This window comes from Kogia breviceps, chromosome 3 (genome assembly GCF_026419965.1).
Source record: "Kogia breviceps isolate mKogBre1 chromosome 3, mKogBre1 haplotype 1, whole genome shotgun sequence".
Lineage (NCBI taxonomy): Eukaryota > Metazoa > Chordata > Mammalia > Artiodactyla > Physeteridae > Kogia > Kogia breviceps.
The window spans coordinates 153,493,853-153,521,426 of record NC_081312.1 but is presented as its reverse complement, the minus strand read 5'-3'; the positions used below and the strand labels follow the sequence as shown (position 1 = coordinate 153,521,426).

Below are 27,574 nucleotides of genomic sequence, written 5' to 3'. Positions count from 1 at the left end.
GCGGAGTTACTAAAGATTACAAAGTATTTCAAACTGCCAAGAAAATAGAGGGGATTTCCTAGAAAACTTTATGTGAGTTGGAAATAAAGGTGTACCTTTTCCACTGTCCCGATAATGCTGCCCACTGCTTGTAACCTATGTAGGCCTTAGAGAAGGAAGGGAGGGAGGGAGGGAGGGAGGGAAGGAGGGAGGGAGGGAAGGAAGGGGAAAGAGGGAAAGAGTCAAGGAGAGAAGGAGGAAAGGACAGAAGAAAGGAAAGGAAAGAAGGAAGTACACCGTTGAGATCTCTGAGGTGTCCCATTACTTATCTTCTGTGTGGCTCAGCCTCATTAGGCTAACACAGTCTTACAAGTTACTGTAAAATGGTTGATTTTTGTCTTCATCAAGTGACCTTGGAAACTCCCAGGCCTGTCGCAAGTGAAGGGGAATTTCAGTTCCAGCACCATGAATGTTTTCTAGAAAGACTCACTGCTCATCTTGAAGCACTATACACTTGACCCTTGCACAATGTGGGAGTTGGGGCGCCCCCACTTCCCGGCCAGGGAAAATCACAAACAAAGTTCTCCTATCCCTAAATCATCTGTCAGCTCAGACTTCTATAAAAGAGGGAAGCGTTTTTTTTCTTGTGTCAGCCCCTTAACGAGATCAAAGTTAATTTTATTCTCTGCTAATAACGTTGGACGTGATTCTGTGCCAACGTCCTAATCAAACAGTGTCTAAACAAAGGAATAAAGTAGTTCCTTGAAAACACTAGGTGACAGATTTAATCTGTAAACCTAAATGAAATATTATTAGGCTCCATCAGCTTTGTGTATAGAGGGAAAGATACCTGTCTATTCTCAGTGCTACTTTTTCCTTTCTCTTTGCGGTGTCCCTGTATGTTGAACATCCAAATAATTTGTAATGATAAATAGTACATGTAAATGAGTATTTTGGTATAATACATACTATTGAGGGTGGCACCATGAGAAATCATAATTTAGTAGGAACTGTCCATTGTGAGAGGCGGTACAGAGGACAGAGGATGCCACTTTCAGGCGATCACAGTCACTACTGAGGTGGCAGAGGTTGTGTGCTGCCCTAGGGCGGGGCCGCTACCTCCTGTCATCACAGCCGGACTCAGAACAACCTTGGGGTGTTGACAAATTATATGATGCTGCTGCTGCCTCCTCACAGCGCGACCCAGGCAACGTCCAGGACACTGGAACAAAAGCACAATGCGGTATAAACAACGTTGTGAGCTCATGCATGCTGGGGTTCCAAAACCGTGTGCTGCGGCGGCATGGCTAAGGACTAGCTACAGGGAGGGGGTCAGCTGTCCCCGAGGGAAGTGAGGGAGGATGGAAGCCCAGCTCTAAGGACCAGACAGCCCCCCTTCGGGGCCAGAAGTTTCCTTTCCTCCTCTTTTCCCCCAGAAACTTCGACCACCTCTGGGCAGAAGGGGAAAGGACGGGGCCAGTCTGTAATTGACCAGGCTTAGGTTCGGCAATGACTGTGCTTAAAACCAGAAGCCATGGGCAAGGTTGGGTTTTCCTGCTCAGAGCAAAAATGAAGGCTCTGTGTTGAGGTGAGTTCAGTTACAGAAAAAGAAAAAAAAAAAAAAAATATTTTGACATGCAGTTCTTAAATTTTTCTGTACTCATAGCACCTATTAATTTTTCTTGTAATGTGTTTTATGCTTGAAAAGGTCTTTGCCGTCCTGATAGTTCTAGTCCAGTTTAGTTACTTTTACACTGAGCACTTTAATCAAGTCAGAACGTATTCTGACGTACGTGATGTCTGTGAGTTTGAGCTCTCATTTTGCTTTCTTTTCTTACATTAGTTGACCAATTTCCCTCATACAATCTTTTTTTTTTCCTAACAACATTATTGTGATATAATTCACCTACTGTACAAGTCACTGTTTAATGTATACAATTGAATGGTTTTTAGAGTTGTGCCACCATCGCCACAGTCAACTTTAAGACATTATCACCATCCCCAAGAGAAACCCTGTCCCCTTTAGCATCTACTCCCAATTCCTCCCATGGCCTCTCCCCCCTCAGGCCTAGACAACTAACTGGCTGTTGAGCTACTTTTTTCTCTAGAGGTTTACCGAGTGTAGACACTTCGTATGAAGAGAATCGTACAATTTGTGGGCTTTTGTATCTGCCTTCTTCCCTCCCTGACCATAATGTCTTTAAGGTTCATCACCTTTGTAATACATATTAGTACTTTATTCTTTTTCATGCATGGCCAGATGATATTCCATTGTACGAATACTCCACATTTATCTATCGGTCAGTTATTTCCAATGTTTGGAGTTTTATTATGGGTTTGATTTGAGTTACTCCCACGTCTTGGTTCTTATAAATAATGCTGCTGTGGACATTCACGCACAAGTTTTTGTGTGAACCTGTTTTCGTTTCTCTTCGGTCCATACCGAGGAGTAGAATCACTGGTAACCCATGTGGTAACCCATACATGGAACCTTTTGAAGAACTGTCAGACTGTTTTCCAAAGTGGCTAGACCATTTTACATTCCCGTTTGCAAAGTATTAAGGTTCCAATTTCTCCATGTCCTCATCAACACTTGCTACTCTCTCTCTTTGTGATTAGCATTTCCCCAATGACTAATGATGCTAAATATCTTTTCCTGTGCTTATTGGCCATGTGTAAGTCTTTATTGGAGAAACGTCTATTCAGATCCTTTTCAATATTTTAATTAGTTTATTTGCGTTTTTATTATTGAGTTTGAGTGTTCTTTGTATGTTTTAGAAACAAGTTCCCTTTCATATATATGATTTTAAAATACTTTCTCCCACTCTGTGGGCTGTCCACTTTTCTGGATCATGTCCTTCGTAGCAAACAAAGTTTTTAATTTTGATGTGGTCCAATTTATTTTTGTTGTGGTTGTAGCGTGTGTTTTGGTGTCATGTCTAAGAAACCATCTCCTAATCCAAAGCAGGAAGATTCATGGCTACACTTTCTTCCAGGAGCTTTATTGTTTTAGCTCTTAAGTTTAGGTCTCTGATAAGGTTTGCCTTAATTTTTTTTGTATATGTTGTAGGCTAGGAATCCAAGCTCATTCTTTTGTAGGTGGCTATTCAGTTGTCCTGCACCATTTGTTGAGGAGATTATTCCTTCCCCGTTGAATGGTCTTGTCACCTTGGCAGAAAATCAGTTGACACCGGTACATGGATTTATCGCCACACTTGCAACTCTCTTTCATCAATCTGTGTGTCTATGCTATGCTGGTACCACACTCTCAGGATTATCACAGTGTTGTAGTAAGTTTTGAACTTGAGAAGTCTGAGCCCTCCAACTCTGTTCTTTTTCTAGATTGTTCTGGCTATTCTGAGTCCTTTATATTTCCACATGAATTTTAGGATCAGCTTGTCAATTTCTGCAGAGAAGCTGGGATTTTGAAAGGGATTGTGTTGAATCTGTAGATCAGCCTGGGGAGTGCTGTCATCTGAATAATAGTAAGTCTTTTGATCCATAAATATAGGATGTCTTTTCATTTATTTAAATCTTCTTTAATGTCTCGGGGAAAAAAAAAACTTTCTGTAGTTTTATACTGTTTATTTTGGTTTGAACTATTCTTCCCTCTATGATGGGCTGCCTTTGAAGGTTAAACTCATTTTACATGGGTCTGTTTCTCTACTCTAATTATATTCCATGACTCAACGTCTATTCCTGTACTAATGCTGCACTATCTTACTACAATAGCTTTGCGGCACGCTTTGACATCAGATAAGGAAAGTCTTTCTATACCTCTAGTAATTTGCTTTTCTAAAACTTAACTCGTCCTCACTCATTCCTCCCACATGAATGTCAAAATTATCGTTAAGTTCCGAAAAAAGAATTCTACGGTAACCTGAGTTGGAATTACGTAACAGGTTTCAGTTCACTTAAAGGAATGGACTGTTCGGCTTCTCTGTTACGTGGTTCAACAGTGTGTTACAGTTTTCTTTATGGGTTCTGTGACGGTTAGTTTTATGTGTCGTTTCTCACCCATACCTGATCAGGTGAAATTTAATGAGGCTTTGGACTTGGAATCGGTGTTGGAATGGGTTGAGACCTCTGGGGCTATTGAGATGGGGTGAGTGTGTATTTTGCCCATGAGAAGGACGTAAATTTAGGGGGGACCAAAGGGCATAATGTTCCGGACCCGTTTCTGTCCCCTCAAAATTTATATATTGAAGCTCTAACCACCGGTGTGACTGTATTTGGAGGTAGGGTCTCTAAGGAGGTTAGGGGTTAAATGAGGCCATAAGGGTGGGGCCTTAATCTGACAGGAGTAGTGTCCTTCTAAGAAGAGGAAGAGACCCCAGAACTCTGGTGTGTGTGTGTGCACGGAGAAGAGGCCATGTGAGGATGTAGTTAGAAGGTGGCTGTCCACAGGCCAGAAAGAGAAGTCTGACCCAAACCAACCCCGACAGCACCTTGATTCTGGACTTGTAGCCTCTAGAACTGGGAGAACATAAATTTCTGCTGTTGAAGGCACCCCATCTGTGGTTTTCTCTTTTGGTGCCCTGCAGACTAAGACAGGGTCTACTACACATTTCTTAAGCATTTTTTTCCCAGGTATTTTTTGATTATAATAGCGTTCAAGGTGGTATTTGGAATACCGGTTCTGAGACGTCTGTGCACATAATTACTAGTGTTCCTCTGCTCCTTTTCTTGAAGCCTGCTCTTGTCCCTGTTGCCTCAGATCCATCTATCTTGTAGCTTGTTTTATTGAGCTGCTGCATTCAAAGGGACCCGACCTTGGTTATTAACCTTTGTACTGGAGACGGAGACACTGTGATTTCCAAATGCAGTCCTTGAGGTCAGACACATACATTCATTCATCTTAGAGACCAGTCGGACTTTTCCCCCAAATTAACAAAGAGACAGTATTAGAAACGAGGTGATGATTTGTTACGTGTGTGTGCTTTATTATATATTAGTCTCTTAAATCAAACAGAAAACGAAAAGCGGAGCTACAAACCAAAGTTAACGACAGTACTAGCTTTTCTCATCACCCGTCTATCTACTTTTACCCGAGGTCTTTATTTCTTCCTAAGGCTTTGAGTTACTACTGTCCGGGGTCCTTGACTCCAACCTGAAGAACTCCCTGTGGCAAGGCAGGACTGGTGGTTAAGAACTCTCTCAACTCTTGATTAACCGAGAACGTCTTGATTTCTCCCTCATTTTCGAAGGAAAGTTTTGCTAGGTACAGGATTCTTGGTTGGCGGTTTCTTTCCTTCAACACTTCAAGTACATTGAGCCGTGCCATCTGGCCTCCGAGGCTCCTGATGAGAAATCTCTCTATCTGCTCATGACCTTCCTGGCAAATCTTGTCTCAGCTTCATAGACTTTCATAACGTTACCTTATCGTGTCTTATGCGACAGAACATTTTGTATGGTATTGTGAAGTCCGTTAAGTTGTGACATTATTTGGAGACCAGAATTTAAGGGAAAGGAATTGACTATTTCAAGTGTAGACATTATGAGGTCTTTAAAATTGTTACACATTTTCAAACTAGAAATAAAAAGGCCACTGAAGTATCCTAACCGATTTTAATTTATAACAAAGTGAACACCGATATCTAATAACACACGTAAAGAAAAATTTCTTGGGGATCCTTTTTCCTAAGTGTAAAGGGGCCTTGAACTCAAAAAGTGAGAAGACCACTGTGGTTTATCCCCAGCTGCGATGGGTCCATTTCTTGCTCTGACCTCACAGTGCACCACTGTGAGGTGCACCTCACAGAAGCCCTATAAGAGCCCAGCTGGGCCCAGGTTTTTGGTCCTCAGAGCCCAGGAAGCTGCTTTTGGTGACCTGACGGCCTTGGACCCACAGTTAGCTGGTTTTTTTCCTTGTTCCTGCCATTTTGTTGACTTTTTTTTGGTTATATTTTTTTATAGTTATAGTTTTGTAGCATAGTTAGTGTAGTTAGTACCCGTAGGCGCTGTTGGCACAGTTAGCATAGTTAGCGTTGTTTGTTAGTGAGGATAGTTAGCCTTGCCCAGTTAGTGCCGTCAGTCAGTGTAGGTAGGTCACAAGGATGCAGGGCCTCACAGCCAACTCTGCTGCCAAGGAGGCTCATATTAGTGATTATGAGATCCTCCACACCATTGGCGAAGGCAGCTTCGCTAAAGTGAAGCTGGCCCGGCACATTGTGACCGGGACACAGGTGGCTGTGAAGGTCATTAAAAAGAGGCATCGGAACTTCTCGACTTCCCAGAAGCGACTGTTGCGGGAAGTGCACTGTATGAAGGCTCTGGATCACCCCAATATTGTCAAACTGCTGGGGGTGACTGACACAGAGGAGGCGATGTTCATAATTATGGAGTACGTCAGTGGTGGGGACATGTGCAACTACTTAGACACACATGGCCGGATGACAGAGGCACAGGCCCGAGGCCTGTTCCAGCAGCTGGTCTCCGCTCTGCAACACTGCCACCAGAGGGGCGTCGTGCACCGGGACCTGAAGCCAGCGAACCTCCTCTTTGATGGCAACATGAACCTGAAACTTACAGATTTTGGCTTCAGCAACATGTGTGACGCCAGCGGGAAACTGGACACGGTCTGCGGCACAGTCCCGTATGCTGCCCCGGAAGTCTTGCTGGGGCAGAGGTACAGCGGCCCCGCGGTGGACGTGTGGAGCCTGGGAGTAGTGCTCTACGTCATGGTAACCGGGTTCCGGCCCTTTGTGGGGAAAGACCTGCGGGAGCTGCGGGAGCAAATCGTAACGGAGCACTACCGCATCCCAACCTACCTTTCTTTAGAGGTACGGAGTCTCCTACGAAACATGATCGCCCGCGACCCCAGTGACAGAGGCACCTTACCTGACCTCATGAGGCACCCATGGGTGACTATGGGCCGGAAGAAGCCACCCCAGCCACCCTGTGAAGAGGACCTGGAGGGGACAGTGACGAGTATGCGGGACTCGGCGTGGGACGACAGGCAGGACGGAGGAGAAGGCAGTGTGAGCTCCAAGAAACCAACGGTGGTGTTCTCCATCAGAGCTACAGGGCCCTTGTCTTCCGGGGACTTCGGTGGCAGTGAACTCGAGCCTTTGCCAAGCCCTGAGTTGTCCACCCGGGAAACCGGGCGGCTCCACCAGGGAGAAAATGTGCCACAGCGGGAAGACCAGCAGGCAGGGCAGAAGACCAGTGAGCCTGCCTGTCCCCCAGCCAGCCTGGAGTCGAGGACCGCCACCCCCAGCCCAGCCCGCCAGTGTGGCCCTGGGGCGTCCCCCTCCACCAGCAGCAGGACTGGAGCCCCAGCGGGAACCAGCTGCCCCCTGCGTGTGTGCAGCCCTGGAAGGTCCCCCCACGCTGCGCAGCCTGAGAGTATGTCCTCATCCATTCCCTCTGGCCACAGCCAGAAAAAGCAAGGGGTGGCTGGGAGAATCTGGACCTTCTTTGCAAGGCATCTTTGTTGCAGTTGCAAGCTGCCCAGCATGAGGCGTCACAATAAAGTGAAGCCCATCTGAACCCCATGGGTGACCGAGGCAGGAAGATCAGACCGCCGCGCTCCCTGGGACCCGGTCCAGTGGAAGATGTGTCTGTGTGTGTGTGTGTGTGTGTGTGTGTGTGTTCTCTGCACGGCCTTCAGAAGCATCGTATCCAAGACCCTGGCCTGCTCAGAGGATGGTCCGGAGCAGCCAGGGCGACTGAGAGAGAGGCCACCGTGGCTGCAGGTCCGCCCCTCAACCCCCACCTGGGTGAAACTTCAGAGACTGGACTGTCACTTCCTGGGCACGTCTCCCCTCCCCCAGTCTTCTGTCTTCCGTGTTGGTGGGGGAGGCGGTGGGGGGGTGGGGTGGTTCTTGTTCCAAGAACTCCTTGGTTCTTCCAATTCTAGTTAATAAACTTGATGCTCCAGAAAGATGTATCCCACTCTGCTTTGCGTCTTCCCTGCGCAGAATTGGGGCTGTGCATTTTCCAGGTAGACAAGTGTGTAACCATGTAGTGCTTGGAGTTAATCAGAACAACTAAAGGGCAAGATGACCCAAGAGAATTAGCACAGTGACTCCCAACAGCAACAACTGCTGCACCGCAGGGCAGAAATGCAGAAAGTGTGAAATACCTTCCTGCGCTAACGTTACCGAACATTTTCAGAAGGGCCGAGGGGAACGTTTGGTCCCTGCAGCCTGTGTTCATGACAACAGAGAGGCCCCTGAGAGGATAAGGAGGTCCCGTGAACCAGCCTGTGCGCGGTGTGGTAAGGTCCCTGTGCAGCTGAGTTTCATGACTGTCAACGCGGCAGTTGGGCTCTCCTCTTCCCCCGTGCGGAGGGGCCCCTGATGCATGGGTGTATTTTATTTTTTGGATGTGCACCATTTTCAAAGTCTTTATTGAATTTGTTACAACACTCCTTCTGTTTTATGCTTTGGTTTCTTTGGCCGCGAGGCATGTGGGATCTTGGTCCCCGACAAGGGGTCCAACCCGCACCCCCTGCCCTTGGAAGGCACTGGCCTGCCAGGGAAGTCTCTTTTTAAATTTCCTTGTTTTGATACAGGGGTTTGACCACGGGGACTGGAAGATTATACTAGATGAGCATACTTTCAAACCACTAGATTTGTCAGCGTTCCCTGGTTCCCTGGTTCAAGAAGCCCTTGAACACAGGGGTGACTGGAGCAGGGTCTTCTTCCCAGAGGCCTCTCTCTGGGGGCACATGCTCTCGGAGGCATCACCTGCACAGTCCCGTTGGCTCTCGTGCGCTTACAGGTCACTTGCCGACTGCGGAATCCTTCACCGCAAGACACAGAGCACTCTGACCACGTGCCCGTGAACCACCTAAACAAAGAGTACAGCAGCTTAGTAAGGGCAGGTAGGACAGATCGTACAGGAAGTGCCTTCCAAAGGAAAAATCGATCCTAACGTGATGACTTGTCGCAGGGCCCTCACACATCTCTCTGGGAATGGGCAGCGGCACAGATAACTCCCAGCCATACGCTCAGCTTTTCTTTTACTCAGAGAAGCCACAGAATCACCACGTGGAGACAGCCAGTAGAGGGGCGGGATAGAGCCGTCTTCAAGTACGTAAGGAGCCATGACTTGTGCGGCTTCATAGAGTAGAGCTAGGGCAAAATTAGGTGGAAACTTCAAAAAGGTGGGTTTCAACTCACTGAAACCAAAGGGAAGAAAATAGTGCTAAATCACCTATGTGCTCTGAGACATTTGCATGTTTTCTAATGTAATTGTCATCTTGTTCCCATTCTTGCAGTGAAGGCCCCGATGTCCACAGGGCTAAATAGCTATGGTCACATGACTAACATGCCAGCAAAGCTGGGACTGCTTCTAGTTTTATCTCTCACCCTAAAGTTCATAATGACTGAAGGAGACTGAACTAGGAACTGGACACCTTGGAGATATTGAGTGCTCTGTCACTCAAGATGTCCGAGCTGCCACCAGGAGGCTGCAGAGTAGGGGTTCCTAACCTGAGCCCCGTGGTTCTCCAAGGGAACCATGGACTTGGATGGGAAAAGGAGGACATCGTCATTGTCACTAAGCTCTAACGGCGATTGAGTATTGCCTTCAGTTGTAAAAATGCAGGCCACAACGTAGTAGAGTAGGAGTAGCAGCAGTACCTGTGATTCTGTTACCAACAGAAATCATAGCTCTTTTCACATGACATGAAAATTGTGGCAGGCATCCAAAACAGCAATTACATTCATCACCGTTTCAAAATCAGTGGTACTAGTAGATCCTGTTCTTTAGTGTGTTAATAGAGAAGCAGCTTTACTACTACATCACATTTAAAACTCCTGCAGTAACTGTATTTCAGTATAATTAGTTGGCTTCCTTTGTAATCGAGTGTATTTTATTTTATAGATTTAAAACCCTTGTTTGAGAAGGGAGCCATAGGCTTCTCTAGACTACGGAGGGCTCCGTGGCACTGAAATGGGCAGGACCCCTGATGTAGAGGGATCTAGGGTTAGATGATCTCTACTGTGTCTCCTCGGTCTGAAGGTGTATGACTCTGCTTTTTCTAGGAGCGGCTAAAGGCTTGAGAGTACTCAGTAAATAAGGATAAATTTCCCAGTGTGAATTCTCACTTTGTGAGAATCAAGAATTGACGTAAACCAGTTTTCTTGGATCAAATCCCTCCCGGTTATTCTAGCATGGGGTTGCTGCTTCCTGAGGGACAGATGGCTCTTGCACAAGCTCTTCCTTTGAAGGATAGGAAGAGCTCATGCCAGAGTCAAGGTGCCTGCGGCACTGGAAGAGAGGTCAAGGGGCCCGCGGTACCCACGGCTCTTCTAAGGACGTGTTCCGAGGCATCTCCTTTGTTTCACGGTGTGACCATGCCTCCCGCTTCTCCTCCAAGGCACAGATCATGGATCCGGGGTGGGCATTTGCACAGAGCAGTCAGCTGTACAACATTATGTACACCTCCGATTCCTCCTCAGTAAAATGAGGTTGATAATAGTGTCTGCCTCACAGGTTTGTGCTCGGTAAGTGCTGCTAGTGTTTGGTTTTTTGTCTTGGTTTGTTTGTTGTTTTGTTTTGTTTTTTTTTTCTTTGTTTTTACTGTGAATTTTGGCACTGGGAGCTACAATATTGCCTGCCGTATCAGTAAACAAAGGATGCTGCAGCCATCAAGCCATCACATGGCTGCCCTGACGGTGCACCACCCCGAGGAGACTCAGGATGAGAAAGCACAGGACACTGGCCCCAGACCGTGGAGGTGCACACTTGTGTCCAATCATAAATAGTCATCCATCTATCAGCTAGAGTATCCGATAATGTAAGAGTCTGTGGTGCCAAAGGCCCATAATCTGCACAGGCTACTTTTAATTCCTTTATAATTTTATAAGGGAGGGGTTCCCAATTAACCTCATCATCAGTTTCTCCTTCAAATACCACAGGGAAACAAGCAGCCAATTCAGGCTCGGTAGTTGTGGCTCACGGGCCTAGTTGCTTCGCGGCATGCGGGGTCTTCCGGGACCAGGGCTCGAACCCGTGTCCCTTGCATTGGCCAGCAGATTCTCAACCACTGCGCCACCAGGGAAGCCCCTATGCCCACAAAATTAAAAAATTAAGTAAATCAAAGGAAACGGAAGGAGAGTAGAACGGTGTGCAAGTCTATGGGTTTTCAACCCGTGTTACGCTTTCTTCTGTTCCTAGCTTTCCATCCGGGCCCGACCATATTCCCTTTCCCAGTCCCATCCAGACTGCTTTCCTGTGAGATCTGCCAGCCTGAAAATGGAGTAGGTAGTCTCCTGAAGCCCAGAATTGGTCAGTGAGTTCTGCTGCCTAACCTGTAAGCGGTCTTCTCCTTCCTCAGCTTCCTTGCTGACCCAGGGATTAGACGACTATTTGCTAAATAAATATTACGGATACGTCAATCCTGTCGTCCTGTAATCCCCTCCAAAGGAAAAACCCTTCACAGGGTGATGGAAAGCAGTTTCCCCGTAGTTTCATGGAAAATGTTGTTTTTAATTTGCTGATTGGATGCAGATTTAAAGATAAGTCGACCTTTGAGGATTTGATTCATATCTGAAAACCCTGATAGGCAAGAAAATTGTTTAGTTTTTTTTCTAATCTTTGAATTAATTTCTATCCAACCTAAGTTCCTTTCCCATCCAGCTGTCAGGCAATTTCAGTCTTCACTATGTTGGAGGCTCCCTTTTCTCCAAGCAGTAAAATGATCCAGGGAGCAGAGGCATTGCCAATGCAAGAGGAAGGAGTCTTCTCTGGGCTTTAGACATTGGTAATGCTTCCCCCTGAAACGTCTCTTGCTGAAGTTCGCAGAATCCCTTCAGGAGCGGTGCCTCCGCTGCTTTGAAGTTTACGTATGAGGTACAAGAATCTTGGCAAAGCTGGGAGCCGCTGTTGTAGGCTTCCACCTAGCCAACTCTTGATATCCGGCCACCTCCTGGAACACTGATAGAATGGGGCAAAGACCCCCGCTCTTGTAAGAACTCCCTCCCCCTCAATCTTCTACCTCCTTCCTCTCTCTGGGGAATCGTCCCCTCTTCCCTCTCTTGCAGTCCAGGACCATCTGTTTCCTCTTAGGACCTTATTTCCAGAAGGACGTCTGATTTCATCTCTTCATGAATTGTTTTCTAAAAGACAGGAGAACGTGTTGACTTCAGGCAGCTTATATCCTCGGCCCTTCCAAAAGTCCTGCGAGAAGGAAATATCAGGGTCCTGACTACCTGCTTGAAATAAAGGAGGGGAAAAGAACTGGGAGAACAAACTCATTAATATTTCAGTTCATTGCCTCTCTTTAGGAGACCCCTTCAGGGAAATTTTGACCTGCATCTGCTACTTTTTCATCTTGCTGTTTGAATCTTTTTTTTTTTTTTTTTTTTTTCATACTGTGTAACTAAATCTTTTCAAATGTCTGTTTCTTTCACTGTGTCAGTCAAAACAGCCATCCATCTCAGAACATCGTTTTCTCTGCCATGTGTATATACAATTGCTCATGTGAGTGAAACTATGATAAGTGATTTATGTTTGCATAGGCGACATCATTGCCCACATGGAATGGGCATCATTGCCCGTAGTAGGCACTCCCTATTTATTCAGTGTGTGAAAGACAGAAAAGTCCTTTTGAGCCTAAACTTTTCGTTTGGACTCGGCTCTTTTGATCTCTGTCAGTTCATTGGGTTCTTTTCTCTATTTTCTTAATTGTGTACACTATAGTCAAGGTACATTCTTAGGCAGTAAGTATAAAAATATCAATAAAGAGAGGTTCTTGCTTTCCAGGAACGCATACATCAGCTTTCTATAATTGAGGGTTTTTGAAATGCTCTGTAACAACTTTAACGTTTAGCGCTATCCATTTTCTTTTCATTTCAGATAGAGTTTATTTTACTTACCTAGCAAAGGTGGAGACCTTCAAACGTTTTACTCCAGTACTTGTACCTTTAACGTTTCAGGCAACTCTTGCAGTGCTTTGGTGATTCCAGTGACTTTTGAGGGTTTGCGGCTCTTCCAGAGATGTGAAGATTTTCCATAGTCCTCATACTCTGGTGTGATTTGGAATCATCTAGAAAGGTTAAAATGGCAGATTCCAGAGCTCCACCTAAAATAGTCACTAGATAATGAAGTGGATCCCAGGAATATGCATTTTTAACCAGCACTGCTGGTGATTCTGTTGCTACAGACACGATGCAGTGGGCAGGTGTCGGACTCTTCACTGGGCATGACAGGGAACGGAAAGAAGGGCTTTCCCACTATGTTTATAGTCTTGTGGGAATGATAGTCCCACAGCAAAGATCAGGTAAACGAGATAACGACACATTATAGTCAATGAGATGAAGGAATTGAGCAGTGGGTTGAGATAGAGCAAATGGGAATGGTTGCTCTTTTCTCTTCACCTTTATTCCTTTCTTTCTTGATGCCTTAATGATTCATAATGGAAATTTGAAATAAATTTCACACTGTCCATGTTTATCGAATAAAGATTTTGCATTTAACCAACTCGGAGTGTTAAAATCAAGAAAGTTTAACCTGCCACATCTCTCTGTCAAAGGCAGTTGCTTTTCCATTCTGGGCTTTCTCAGTTGCCTTGTTCAAGTAGCCTGTAATAGTAAAAATAATAATAATAATAATAATAAAGTAAAAAAATGAAAGAAAGAAAGAAATGTCCCAACTCCCAAAAGGTTCAAATATGCCAACAAAAGCAAAACTTCCATTTCTTAAATCATCGTCTTTCCACTTCCTAAAACATTCGATCTTTTCTTCGTAGTTTGACTAGGGAACTAGCAGTATTTCCAAGAGCCCCATTCAAGGGGTTCGGAAGTCTTGCTTGACTCCCTCATGGGGACCACGTTGACTAGGCAGCAGAAAGCTGCTGATTCATCTGTACCAACACAGAATCATGTGTCATTCTGTTCTATACTTTTCTGTAATATAGGAAGAGACTGTGTAAAGAGCAGATGTCTGGACTTGTACAGGACTTTTGCTCCTTTATAGCATTACAGCTGTCGCACAGTAGATGATCGCCAGAGTTGGCCGGAAGTCTGCCCTGAAAGTATGATTCCAGACACGTCAAGGGTTTTAGGATGTATCAGATGACTAAGAGTGCATTTACCCTGAATACTATACAAATAGTGTCCTCCAGTTGGTAATTTCTTGTTTTGCTTTCACAGGGGCTCGAACCCGTGTCCCTTGCATTGGCCAGCAGAGTTAACAAGTCGGAGAGGTCATATCGTGACTGGAGAAGGGATTCAGTGAGTTTTGGTTTTTGGAGCTTATGGACATAAACAGAAAATATTGATTAATACAGGATGGTTTAAATAAATGATGCAGTGAGTGGAACAGTGTCCCAAAGAAAAAAAGCCATTTTGAAGACTTGTAGTTATCTGTAGAGCTGACATATCGTCCTTACTGTGTACTGAACACTCATGCGTATGCTGTCCATGCGTGCATGTGTCAGTCCTTCCAACCACCCGGTGAGGTAGATGGTGTTCTTGTCCTATTTGATATCTAAGGAAACTGGAGCATAGACAGGGTAAGTTATCCCACGTGATAAATCTGGTGAATGACAGAGGCAGCATTTGGACCCAGGGAGTCTGATCGGTCTGAGTCCGTGGTCTCACCACCCCACCAGACAACCTCAGCGTCTGCAGTACCACCTCCGCCACATAATGTTACATAATGCCCAGGGTGGCTAGGGTACCATATGACTCCGACCCACATCAGTACTCTGAATATGATGTATGTCTAAAGGCCAGAGATTAGACGTTAAATTCTTTCCTTAATTGATTACTTAATGGTGAGCAGAAAGACAGCATGACTTCAGCAAGAAGAGAGCATGCCCAAATCGTTTATTAGAGTCCTTAATAGGATGAAGAAGGATTTTGACAAATTGGACCCAGGCGATAGAGTTAAAATTGTTTTCGGATTCATTAAATCTTTAACCTGAGATTTCCTTCCGGGTTAGGAAAACACTCAGTGATTTGAAGATGGTATTTATGTAAGATCCAGTTAACTGAGGATCCACTGTAAAGATGTTTCGAAAACTAGGATCTCTGACATTTATTTTTCTTATATTTAGTCACTGGATAGGACATAAAGGAATTCAGTAATCTCTTTCAAGGAGCTTATCAACCGTCACCATTTTCATATCTTCTTAGACTTTTCAAGTCAAAAAAAAAAAAAAAAAGTCTGGAAAATTTTAATACTGCATTGAAAAACTTAGAAATAAAAGAACCTGTGAAGCTATGTTTCAAATTTATATGTTTCAGGTCGGATTCTCGTCCTTCTGAAATAGTCAAACAGCCTCGCCATGCACCAGAAGTACTCTAAACCAAAGCAGGGGGAGATCGATCTTGGTACTACCTGCACACGGCATCTTAATTCTTGTAAAGTGCAGCGTGTGGCAATAGCTCGGCCTTTGGAGAGACACGTTAAAAAAGGGAAGTTGGATACCGTCCCGACCTATACAGGTAACTTGCCATTTCAAAAACTAAAGAGCCAAAAACCAAAAACTTCCTTCCAGCTTTGAGATCTAACATCAGATCATGATGTTGGTGCATTGCCCAACGTAAGTCTCCGTGGCTTAGGAAAAAACTTTTTTCCCTGTTGTCTACATAGTATTGTATAGTGAGAAAAAAAAAAGCAGACTGTTTGCTTGGTGGAGAGTTAAGAGGCCTGGATTCCTGTCCAAATTCAGCCACTTAATTAGTTTTCTCTGTCTCCAGCCATGAAAACAAAGGATACCACCGAACAAGCATTATGTCATACGTGTCACATTATGCCACATTTAGTCGGCACTGTTCCTTTCCTTCCATCCCAGCATGGGTTGAAACTTTACTGAGCATACTGGAGCCTTTGAGAAAGTCAAGTAAAGAGCAGCCCTCTTCTCCATTCAAGTTCTGAACCAACCGGTAAAGCAAAAGAGTGAGCAGGCAGAGAACCAAAATACTCCCTTTATACTGAGAAAGGCTGGAGTAGAGGGTGAAGCTTGCATCTGTTAGCAGATGGTCCCTGATACTGAACCTCAGAATACAATAGGCTTGTCCACCCAGCGAGACAGTGTTGGAGCACCAGCTAGGCAACCTGCTCCTCCAAGACTTCCAGCCTGGAATACCTCCGGCCTCCTGGCAACCGACTTGGAAGAGTAAGGACTGTACAACGTATGACCAGGTGCTTCCCCCCAATCAATCTGAGTCTATATAATGGTCTGTTGCTTTTGGGCAGGGAGTGGGGTCCTTTATTTTTACACAGTAGGCTAACTTGTTAGTTCATATTTTTTTGTTAATAATGTAATTGCATATTTAGGCTTACAGCCTTTTCACTGGTTATGTGATATAACTGAACGGGTATGTCCTAATATAAAACCCTTTTGTACGAGCGATGCCATCCACAGTAAAAGTAATGATTTATACGTTAAACCGGTAATAAGAGAATACATACTTTTTCTTTCAGTGTCACTCTTACCAGTTCAATGGGTAACTAAAGTATATGGTATCCGTATGGCTGTGATCTGTATGTCAGCCCAGGAGGGAGATCTGTACAAAGGACACATTTTTAAGACAATGCACATGGTGAACAAATATATTGTTAAATAATCTAATATAGCATACAGTAATTGCTAAGTTAGGTATTTATTGGTATGCAGAGGAGACAGTGTATTGTGTAATAATTTGACATAAAAGGTAATTGGTGAACGGTCTGTACTAGGTCTTTTAAAACAACCATAGGGAGATTTTCTTTTCTCTTTTTTTCCCCACAAAGTCTATTGAAAAAGTACAACAGTAGTGATACTCCTTGATGCTGTGACTGTTTACGTATGAGACACACACATACACACACACCCCAACACTAGTTCTGGCTTCTCATTAGCTGGGTTTCCTATAGATTCCTGTACTTCCACTCCCGTAATCCAGTGTTGAGGATCCCTGGGTTCCTTCTGGCCTTCTCTCTCCTCATCTTCCCTAGGGAGGAACAGGGCTCCTTGTATTTCCAGGTTTTCGGGCATGAGACAACGAATACTAAGGGCCGAGGGAATAATTCGTCGTTCTGCGTGATGATGGTACTGCAGGCTTTGTAGATACCTACGGCAGGACAGGTCTGTAGCGGAAGAGAAATCACAATGGGAAGGGACTCTCTCTCACTGTCACCTAAGAATGAGAGAACAGAGCAAAGGCAGAAATGGGATATGATTAGAAACAAAAACGAAAAACTCTACAAGATGGTGAGAAGGGTGACATGTAGATTCTGGAGATGTGGTTCTGTGAAACTGGTGGCTCTTAGACACAGAAACATACCTGCCCCTAGCAGCAGCCTTGCTTTAGAAAGTCATTCAGATGAACATGTAGATAATGAAAATAGGTCAGTATTTGATGTGATACTTCTTAGGGACGACTCTTCTGTGTGCCGGGCACTATAAGGAATAGAGATCTGAATTGAGCATCGTTGTTGACATTTAGAAACTTTACAGTTGAGTTGAGAAAGAAGAGCGGTAGTAGCCTGAAGAATTAGGTAAGTCATACGAGAAATCAAAACAGGAGATATCACAAGAAGAGGCGAATAATTCACAAGAAAAGTAACGGAACAGTTAGGGCTTCAAACACTTAGACTAAGCAAGACACCACTCCAGGCTAGTCTGGGAATGCATCACGGACTAGTAAGTATTGATATATAGAAAGAGGAGGGATATCCTAAAAGCTTAGGATGAGGCGAGCAAAAAAATCATAAAGCCAGAAAGGTAAGAGGGTGGGTTCAGCGAACATGGTGGTGGGAACCAGAGAATTTCAGGATCTGGGAGATCGGTGTATGGTTCCAAACATGTAGGTTGAGATCAGACTGTGAAGTCTTGCTTGTCAGACTGAGGAGCTTCATTAACGTTTTTCTCGTAGCCAGTAACAAGTTCTCAGTTCTGCTACCAGATAGGACATAGCAGATGGCAGAAAGCCATTACTTCCACTGAAACAGCTTAAAAAGACACATAAATTTTTAAAAATCTCTTTTTAATGGAAGCAAAGAACTAAAATTACAGACCGAGGGGAGCCCTTCCTACATGAGCTGAGATGGCCAACTGTGTACTTCTCTGGGAGCATTTGTCAAGTCTAGGCCAAGGCTGAAAATTCGGGTAGCATCAGCAGCGGGGCCCTCCTAGGGGAAGGGAAGGAAACCAGCGGAGCACCTGACATGTAGGCCAGTGTGACTGACCAACCGGGGTCTGTAAATACCCCTGATGTGTGGCTGGTTTTCCTGGCGGGATGTGTGCTGAGTGATGAGGGGGCATGGTAGGCTAGAGGACTGAGACTTCTAATCATCAAATCACGTTTAAAAGGAAGCTAAGTAACAGAACATTGGTTTCCCAAGGGCAAAACCAATTTTCTGTGGTAGAAAAAAATGTTTATGGGAGCTGGAAAAAAATCCTGTTTTAAGTTTTTAAACGAGATTTAGAAAATTTGTCACCAAGAGGTGGGGAGAATGCAAGGAGGAGTGCAGACCGTGATAAATGAGGATGGCTGTACTACGAATGAATCACAGGAACCACACTGCAGGGGGTGGGAAGGAAGGGGATGACCTAAGTCACTCTGGAAGTGGGTTCTCACTGGACACCATAAGGCAGTAGACAAAAAGAATACTATACAAATAGTGTCCTCCAGTTGGTAATTTCTTGTTTTGCTTTCACAGGGGTACGTGTTAGCAGCCCTGAAACTACGACCAAGAAAATATATTGCAGATAACGAAAGCCTGGCTTCTCCCTGTCAGAGAAAGAAGTTTACCAACAGGAAAAAGGTATGGACTATATATTAATGACCCTATGTGCTGGAGTGGCATTCAAGGTTTCAGTATGAACGCATAGATACAGGGGGGAAAAAAATTTGCGTGTGTGTGCGCGCACGTGCACGCGTATTCAAGGATCAGTGTATACGCAGTCAACCTTTTAACCCTCCCAATGGCCAAAGCTAGCATGCTTTGAGCAACAAAATAATGATAGTGTTGGATTTCAGTCCCTCGAGATATATCTAGATACAGATATCTATAACTATATCTAGATATATATGCATCCCCTGGAGTCTGTATGGATATCCAGAAAGTGCATAAATGGGGAAGAAGGGACAACTCTTCCCTTCCAGAGGATTCCAATTAGCAGAAGTAGAAGGAACGAAGGAAATAGAAGGTCACGGTTAGAACAACTTCGTGATAATTGTTGTAGGCACAATCCACAGTGGACGCTAACCTTGAGGGATAGTACTTTACGAAGAAGCAGAGTATTTGCACAGTGTCAAAGTATTGTCTCTCAAAGAAGTATTTATTGACTACAAGGAGAAAAATAGGAACCTAATAGACAGGAAACTTGGCAGAAACTACCTGAACCAAGGATCAAGTCACTAGTAATAGGACTTAGTGGCCTATTGTTCCCCCTGTTAGTATGCATTAAGAAGGGCAATAATGCATAACCTCGCTCTGATCTTGAGAAAACACTAGATGACCCCGGATTGAGGGACATTCTACAGAACCTGTAGCCGGTGTCATGGTCAAAAATGTCAAGGTCATGAAAGACAAGAAGAAATTGAGGAAGCATCACAGATTGGAGGAGGCTAGAGAGGCAAGGCAACAAAACACAATGTGGGATCCTGGATTAGACCTCGGGCAGAATAAAGGACAATAGTGGAAAAATGGTAAAGTCCCAAAATGTTGATATGTAAAAGCCCGGAATGTTTGGGATTTCATCACCCTGTACATGAGAGAGGACCCAAGCCTTACATTAGTGTTTAGATTGTAAAATGTGGACTTTGTTCGGTGTCCTTGCGGAGTTACTAAAGATTACAAAGTATTTCAAACTGCCAAGAAAATAGAGGGGATTTCCTAGAAAACTTTATGTGAGTTGGAAATAAAGGTGTACCTTTTCCACTGTCCCGATAATGCTGCCCACTGCTTGTAACCTATGTAGGCCTTAGAGAAGGAAGGGAGGGAGGGAGGGAGGGAGGGAAGGAGGGAGGGAGGGAAGGAAGGGGAAGGAGGGAAAGAGTCAAGGAGAGAAGGAGGAAAGGACAGAAGAAAGGAAAGGAAAGAAGGAAGTACACCGTTGAGATCTCTGAGGTGTCCCATTACTTATCTTCTGTGTGGCTCAGCCTCATTAGGCTAACACAGTCTTACAAGTTACTGTAAAATGGTTGATTTTTGTCTTCATCAAGTGACCTTGGAAACTCCCAGGCCTGTCGCAAGTGAAGGGGAATTTCAATTCCAGCACCATGAATGTTTTCTAGAAAGACTCACTGCTCATCTTGAAGCACTATACACTTGACCCTTGCACAATGTGGGAGTTGGGGCGCCCCCGCTTCCCGGCCAGGGAAAATCACAAACAAAGTTCTCCTATCCCTAAATCATCTGTCAGCTCAGACTTCTATAAAAGAGGGAAGCGTTTTTTTTCTTGTGTCAGCCCCTTAACGAGATCAAAGTTAATTTTATTCTCTGCTAATAACGTTGGACGTGATTCTGTGCCAACGTCCTAATCAAACAGTGTCTAAACAAAGGAATAAAGTAGTTCCTTGAAAACACTAGGTGACAGATTTAATCTGTAAACCTAAATGAAATATTATTAGGCTCCATCAGCTTTGTGTATAGAGGGAAAGATACCTGTCTATTCTCAGTGCTACTTTTTCCTTTCTCTTTGCGGTGTCCCTGTATGTTGAACATCCAAATAATTTGTAATGATAAATAGTAGATGTAAATGAGTATTTTGGTATAATACATACTATTGAGGGTGGCACCATGAGAAATCATAATTTAGTAGGAACTGTCCATTGTGAGAGGCGGTACAGAGGACAGAGGATGCCACTTTCAGGCGATCACAGTCACTACTGAGGTGGCAGAGGTTGTGTGCTGCCCTAGGGCGGGGCCGCTACCTCCTGTCATCACAGCCGGACTCAGAACAACCTTGGGGTGTTGACAAATTATATGATGCTGCTGCTGCCTCCTCACAGCGCGACCCAGGCAACGTCCAGGACACTGGAACAAAAGCACAATGCGGTATAAACAACGTTGTGAGCTCATGCATGCTGGGGTTCCAAAACCGTGTGCTGCGGCGGCATGGCTAAGGACTAGCTACGGGGAGGGGGTCAGCTGTCCCCGAGGGAAGTGAGGGAGGATGGAAGCCCAGCTCTAAGGACCAGACAGCCCCCCTTCGGAGCCAGAAGTTTCCTTTCCTCCTCTTTTCCCCCAGAAACTTCGACCACCTCTGGGCAGAAGGGGAAAGGACGGGGCCAGTCTGTAATTGACCAGGCTTAGGTTCGGCAATGACTGTGCTTAAAACCAGAAGCCATGGGCAAGGTTGGGTTTTCCTGCTCAGAGCAAAAATGAAGGCTCTGTGTTGAGGTGAGTTCAGTTACAGAAAAAGAAAAAAAAAAAAAAAAATATTTTGACATGCAGTTCTTAAATTTTTCTGTACTCATAGCACCTATTAATTTTTCTTGTAATGTGTTTTATGCTTGAAAAGGTCTTTGCCGTCCTGATAGTTCTAGTCCAGTTTAGTTACTTTTACACTGAGCACTTTAATCAAGTCAGAACGTATTCTGACGTACGTGATGTCTGTGAGTTTGAGCTCTCATTTTGCTTTCTTTTCTTACATTAGTTGACCAATTTCCCTCATACAATCTTTTTTTTTCCCTAACAACATTATTGTGATATAATTCACCTACTGTACAAGTCACTGTTTAATGTATACAATTGAATGGTTTTTAGAGTTGTGCCACCATCGCCACAGTCAACTTTAAGACATTATCACCATCCCCAAGAGAAACCCTGTCCCCTTTAGCATCTACTCCCAATTCCTCCCATGGCCTCTCCCCCCTCAGGCCTAGACAACTGGCTGTTGAGCTACTTTTTTCTCTAGAGGTTTACCGAGTGTAGACACTTCGTATGAAGAGAATCGTACAATTTGTGGGCTTTTGTATCTGCCTTCTTCCCTCCCTGACCATAATGTCTTTAAGGTTCATCACCTTTGTAATACATATTAGTACTTTATTCTTTTTCATGCATGGCCAGATGATATTCCATTGTACGAATACACCACATTTATCTATCGGTCAGTTATTTCCGATTTTGGGGGTTTTATTATGGGTTTGATTTGAGTTACTCCCACGTCTTGGTTCTTATAAATAATGCTGCTGTGGACATTCACGCACAAGTTTTTGTGTGAACCTGTTTTCGTTTCTCTTCGGTCCATACCGAGGAGTAGAATCACTGGTAACCCATGTGGTAACCCATACATGGAACCTTTTGAAGAACTGTCAGACTGTTTTCCAAAGTGGCTAGACCATTTTACATTCCCGTTTGCAAAGTATTAAGGTTCCAATTTCTCCATGTCCTCATCAACACTTGCTACTCTCTCTCTTTGTGATTAGCATTTCCCCAATGACTAATGATGCTAAATATCTTTTCCTGTGCTTATTGGCCATGTGTAAGTCTTTATTGGAGAAACGTCTATTCAGATCCTTTTCAATATTTTAATTAGTTTATTTGCGTTTTTATTATTGAGTTTGAGTGTTCTTTGTATGTTTTAGAAACAAGTTCCCTTTCATATATATGATTTTAAAATACTTTCTCCCACTCTGTGGGCTGTCCACTTTTCTGGATCATGTCCTTCGTAGCAAACAAAGTTTTTAATTTTGATGTGGTCCAATTTATTTTTGTTGTGGTTGTAGCGTGTGTTTTGGTGTCATGTCTAAGAAACCATCTCCTAATCCAAAGCAGGAAGATTCATGGCTACACTTTCTTCCAGGAGCTTTATTGTTTTAGCTCTTAAGTTTAGGTCTCTGATAAGTTTGGCCTTAATTTTTTTTGTATATGTTGTAGGCTAGGAATCCAAGCTCATTCTTTTGTAGGTGGCTATTCAGTTGTCCTGCACCATTTGTTGAGGAGATTATTCCTTCCCCGTTGAATGGTCTTGTCACCTTGGCAGAAAATCAGTTGACACCGGTACATGGATTTATCGCCACACTTGCAACTCTCTTTCATCAATCTGTGTGTCTATGCTATGCTGGTACCACACTCTCAGGATTATCACAGTGTTGTAGTAAGTTTTGAACTTGAGAAGTCTGAGCCCTCCAACTCTGTTCTTTTTCTAGATTGTTCTGGCTATTCTGAGTCCTTTATATTTCCACATGAATTTTAGGATCAGCTTGTCAATTTCTGCAGAGAAGCTGGGATTTTGAAAGGGATTGTGTTGAATCTGTAGATCAGCCTGGGGAGTGCTGTCATCTGAATAATAGTAAGTCTTTTGATCCATAAATATAGGATGTCTTTTCATTTATTTAAATCTTCTTTAATGTCTCGGAAAAAAAAAAAAAAAAAACTTTCTGTAGTTTTATACTGTTTATTTTGGTTTGAACTATTCTTCCCTCTATGATGGGCTGCCTTTGAAGGTTAAACTCATTTTACATGGGTCTGTTTCTCTACTCTAATTATATTCCATGACTCAACGTCTATTCCTGTACTAATGCTGCACTATCTTACTACAATAGCTTTGCGGCACGCTTTGACATCAGATAAGGAAAGTCTTTCTATACCTCTAGTAATTTGCTTTTCTAAAACTTAACTCGTCCTCACTTATTCCTCCCACATGAATGTCAAAATTATCGTTAAGTTCCGAAAAAAGAATTCTACGGTAACCTGAGTTGGAATTACGTAACAGGTTTCAGTTCACTTAAAGGAATGGACTGTTCGGCTTCTCTGTTACGTGGTTCAACAGTGTGTTACAGTTTTCTTTATGGGTTCTGTGACGGTTAGTTTTATGTGTCGTTTCTCACCCATACCTGATCAGGTGAAATTTAATGAGGCTTTGGACTTGGAATCGGTGTCGGAATGGGTTGAGACCTCTGGGGCTATTGAGATGGGGTGAGTGTGTATTTTGCCCATGAGAAGGACGTAAATTTAGGGGGGACCAAAGGGCATAATGTTCCGGACCCGTTTCTGTCCCCTCAAAATTTATATATTGAAGCTCTAACCACCAGTGTGACTGTATTTGGAGGTAGGGTCTCTAAGGAGGTTAGGGGTTAAATGAGGCCATAAGGGTGGGGCCTTAATCTGACAGGAGTAGTGTCCTTCTAAGAAGAGGAAGAGACCCCAGAACTCTGGTGTGTGTGTGTGCACGGAGAAGAGGCCATGTGAGGATGTAGTTAGAAGGTGGCTGTCCACAGGCCAGAAAGAGAAGTCTGACCCAAACCAACCCCGACAGCACCTTGATTCTGGACTTGTAGCCTCTAGAACTGGGAGAACATAAATTTCTGCTGTTGAAGGCACCCCATCTGTGGTTTTCTCTTTTGGTGCCCTGCAGACTAAGACAGGGTCTACTACACATTTCTTAAGCATTTTTTTCCCAGGTATTTTTTGATTATAATAGCGTTCAAGGTGGTATTTGGAATACCGGTTCTGAGACGTCTGTGCACATAATTACTAGTGTTCCTCTGCTCCTTTTCTTGAAGCCTGCTCTTGTCCCTGTTGCCTCAGATCCATCTATCTTGTAGCTTGTTTTATTGAGCTGCTGCATTCAAAGGGACCCGACCTTGGTTATTAACCTTTGTACTGGAGACGGAGACACTGTGATTTCCAAATGCAGTCCTTGAGGTCAGACACATACATTCATTCATCTTAGAGACCAGTCGGACTTTTCCCCCAAATTAACAAAGAGACAGTATTAGAAACGAGGTGATGATTTGTTACGTGTGTGTGCTTTATTATATATTAGTCTCTTAAATCAAACAGAAAACGAAAAGCGGAGCTACAAACCAAAGTTAACGACAGTACTAGCTTTTCTCATCACCCGTCTATCTACTTTTACCCGAGGTCTTTATTTCTTCCTAAGGCTTTGAGTTACTACTGTCCGGGGTCCTTGACTCCAACCTGAAGAACTCCCTGTGGCAAGGCAGGACTGGTGGTTAAGAACTCTCTCAACTCTTGATTAACCGAGAACGTCTTGATTTCTCCCTCATTTTCGAAGGAAAGTTTTGCTAGGTACAGGATTCTTGGTTGGCGGTTTCTTTCCTTCAACACTTCAAGTACATTGAGCCGTGCCATCTGGCCTCCGAGGCTCCTGATGAGAAATCTCTCTATCTGCTCATGACCTTCCTGGCAAATCTTGTCTCAGCTTCATAGACTTTCATAACGTTACCTTATCGTGTCTTATGCGACAGAACATTTTGTATGGTATTGTGAAGTCCGTTAAGTTGTGACATTATTTGGAGACCAGAATTTAAGGGAAAGGAATTGACTATTTCAAGTGTAGACATTATGAGGTCTTTAAAATTGTTACACATTTTCAAACTAGAAATAAAAAGGCCACTGAAGTATCCTAACCGATTTTAATTTATAACAAAGTGAACACCGATATCTAATAACACACGTAAAGAAAAATTTCTTGGGGATCCTTTTTCCTAAGTGTAAAGGGGCCTTGAACTCAAAAAGTGAGAAGACCACTGTGGTTTATCCCCAGCTGCGATGGGTCCATTTCTTGCTCTGACCTCACAGTGCACCACTGTGAGGTGCACCTCACAGAAGCCCTATAAGAGCCCAGCTGGGCCCAGGTTTTTGGTCCTCGGAGCCCAGGAAGCTGCTTTTGGTGACCTGACGGCCTTGGACCCACAGTTAGCTGGTTTTTTTCCTTGTTCCTGCCATTTTGTTGACTTTTTTTTTGGTTATATTTTTTTATAGTTATAGTTTTGTAGCATAGTTAGTGTAGTTAGTACCCGTTAGCGCTGTTGGCACAGTTAGCATAGTTAGTGTTGTTTGTTAGTGAGGATAGTTAGCCTTGCCCAGTTAGTGCCGTCAGTCAGTGTAGGTAGGTCACAAGGATGCAGGGCCTCACAGCCAACTCTGCTGCCAAGGAGGCTCATATTAGTGATTATGAGATCCTCCACACCATTGGCGAAGGCAGCTTCGCTAAAGTGAAGCTGGCCCGGCACATTGTGACCGGGACACAGGTGGCTGTGAAGGTCATTAAAAAGAGGCATCGGAACTTCTCGACTTCCCAGAAGCGACTGTTGCGGGAAGTGCACTGTATGAAGGCTCTGGATCACCCCAATATTGTCAAACTGCTGGGGGTGACTGACACAGAGGAGGCGATGTTCATAATTATGGAGTACGTCAGTGGTGGGGACATGTGCAACTACTTAGACACACATGGCCGGATGACAGAGGCACAGGCCCGAGGCCTGTTCCAGCAGCTGGTCTCCGCTCTGCAACACTGCCACCAGAGGGGCGTCGTGCACCGGGACCTGAAGCCAGCGAACCTCCTCTTTGATGGCAACATGAACCTGAAACTTGCAGACTTTGGCTTCAGCAACATGTGTGACGCCAGAGGGAAACTGGACACGGTCTGCGGCACAGTCCCGTATGCTGCCCCGGAAGTCTTGCTGGGGCAGAGGTACAGCGGCCCCGCGGTGGACGTGTGGAGCCTGGGAGTAGTGCTCTACGTCATGGTAACCGGGTTCCGGCCCTTTGTGGGGAAAGACCTGCGGGAGCTGCGGGAGCAAATCGTAACGGAGCACTACCGCATCCCAACCTACCTTTCTTTAGAGGTACGGAGTCTCCTACGAAACATGATCGCCCGCGACCCCAGTGACAGAGGCACCTTACCTGACCTCATGAGGCACCCATGGGTGACTATGGGCCGGAAGAAGCCACCCCAGCCACCCTGTGAAGAGGACCTGGAGGGGACAGTGACGAGTATGCGGGACTCGGCGTGGGACGACAGGCAGGACGGAGGAGAAGGCAGTGTGAGCTCCAAGAAACCAACGGTGGTGTTCTCCATCAGAGCTGCAGGGCCCTTGTCTTCCGGGGACTTCGGTGGCAGTGAACTCGAGCCTTTGCCAAGCCCTGAGTTGTCCACCCGGGAAACCGGGCGGCTCCACCAGGGAGAAAATGTGCCACAGCGGGAAGACCAGCAGGCAGGGCAGAAGACCAGTGAGCCTGCCTGTCCCCCAGCCAGCCTGGAGTCGAGGACCGCCACCCCCAGCCCAGCCCGCCAGTGTGGCCCTGGGGCGTCCCCCTCCACCAGCAGCAGGACTGGAGCCCCAGCGGGAACCAGCTGCCCCCTGCGTGTGTGCAGCCCTGGAAGGTCCCCCCACGCTGCGCAGCCTGAGAGTATGTCCTCATCCATTCCCTCTGGCCACAGCCAGAAAAAGCAAGGGGTGGCTGGGAGAATCTGGACCTTCTTTGCAAGGCATCTTTGTTGCAGTTGCAAGCTGCCCAGCATGAGGCGTCACAATAAAGTGAAGCCCATCTGAACCCCATGGGTGACCGAGGCAGGAAGATCAGGCCGCCGCGCTCCCTGGGACCCGGTCCAGTGGAAGATGTGTCTGTGTGTGTGTGTGTGTGTGTGTGTGTGTGTGTTCTCTGCACGGCCTTCAGAAGCATCGTATCCAAGACCCTGGCCTGCTCAGAGGATGGTCCGGAGCAGCCAGGGCGACTGAGAGAGAGGCCACCGTGGCTGCAGGTCCGCCCCTCAACCCCCACCTGGGTGAAACTTCAGAGACTGGACTGTCACTTCCTGGGCACGTCTCCCCTCCCCCAGTCTTCTGTCTTCCGTGTTGGTGGGGGAGGCGGTGGGGGGGTGGGGTGGTTCTTGTTCCAAGAACTCCTTGGTTCTTCCAATTTTAGTTAATAAACTTGATGCTCCAGA

General features: G+C 45.0%; 2 protein-coding genes across 6 annotated transcripts in view; one reads left to right on the top strand and one right to left on the bottom strand.

The window, feature by feature from the left end:
- The window catches only part of ADAMTSL3 (ADAMTS like 3), a 468,377-nt gene that overhangs the window by 31,106 nt on the left and 409,697 nt on the right, over positions 1 to 27,574 (bottom strand). Inside the window, exon 25 of one of the 5 annotated variants that reach the window (XM_067030017.1) lies at positions 8,315 to 8,775. The exons of 3 other annotated variants lie outside the window; for them this stretch is intronic. In XM_067030017.1, the coding sequence (XP_066886118.1) occupies positions 8,544 to 8,775 (232 nt within the window). In that variant the 3' untranslated portion in view covers positions 8,315 to 8,543. Of the gene's footprint in view, positions 1 to 8,314; positions 8,776 to 16,486; positions 17,061 to 27,574 lie in introns of those variants that run through there. One more of the 5 variants, XM_067030023.1, reaches the window with a different exon arrangement.
- LOC136793849 (serine/threonine-protein kinase MARK2-like) lies at positions 931 to 27,574 on the top strand. The gene is made up of 6 exons (XM_067030024.1): positions 931 to 1,222; positions 1,416 to 1,567; positions 14,085 to 14,165; positions 15,183 to 15,383; positions 18,586 to 18,690; positions 25,926 to 27,574. Exon 6 carries the CDS (start codon positions 25,953 to 25,955, stop codon positions 27,177 to 27,179), a length of 1,227 nt encoding a protein of 408 aa, XP_066886125.1. The 5' UTR covers positions 931 to 1,222; positions 1,416 to 1,567; positions 14,085 to 14,165; positions 15,183 to 15,383; positions 18,586 to 18,690; positions 25,926 to 25,952; the 3' UTR covers positions 27,180 to 27,574.

Excerpts from the sequence above, each read along its gene's own strand:
- LOC136793849 (XM_067030024.1), top strand. The coding sequence starts at position 25,953 with ATGAAGGCTCTGGATCACCCCAATATTGTCAAACTGCTGGGGGTGACT.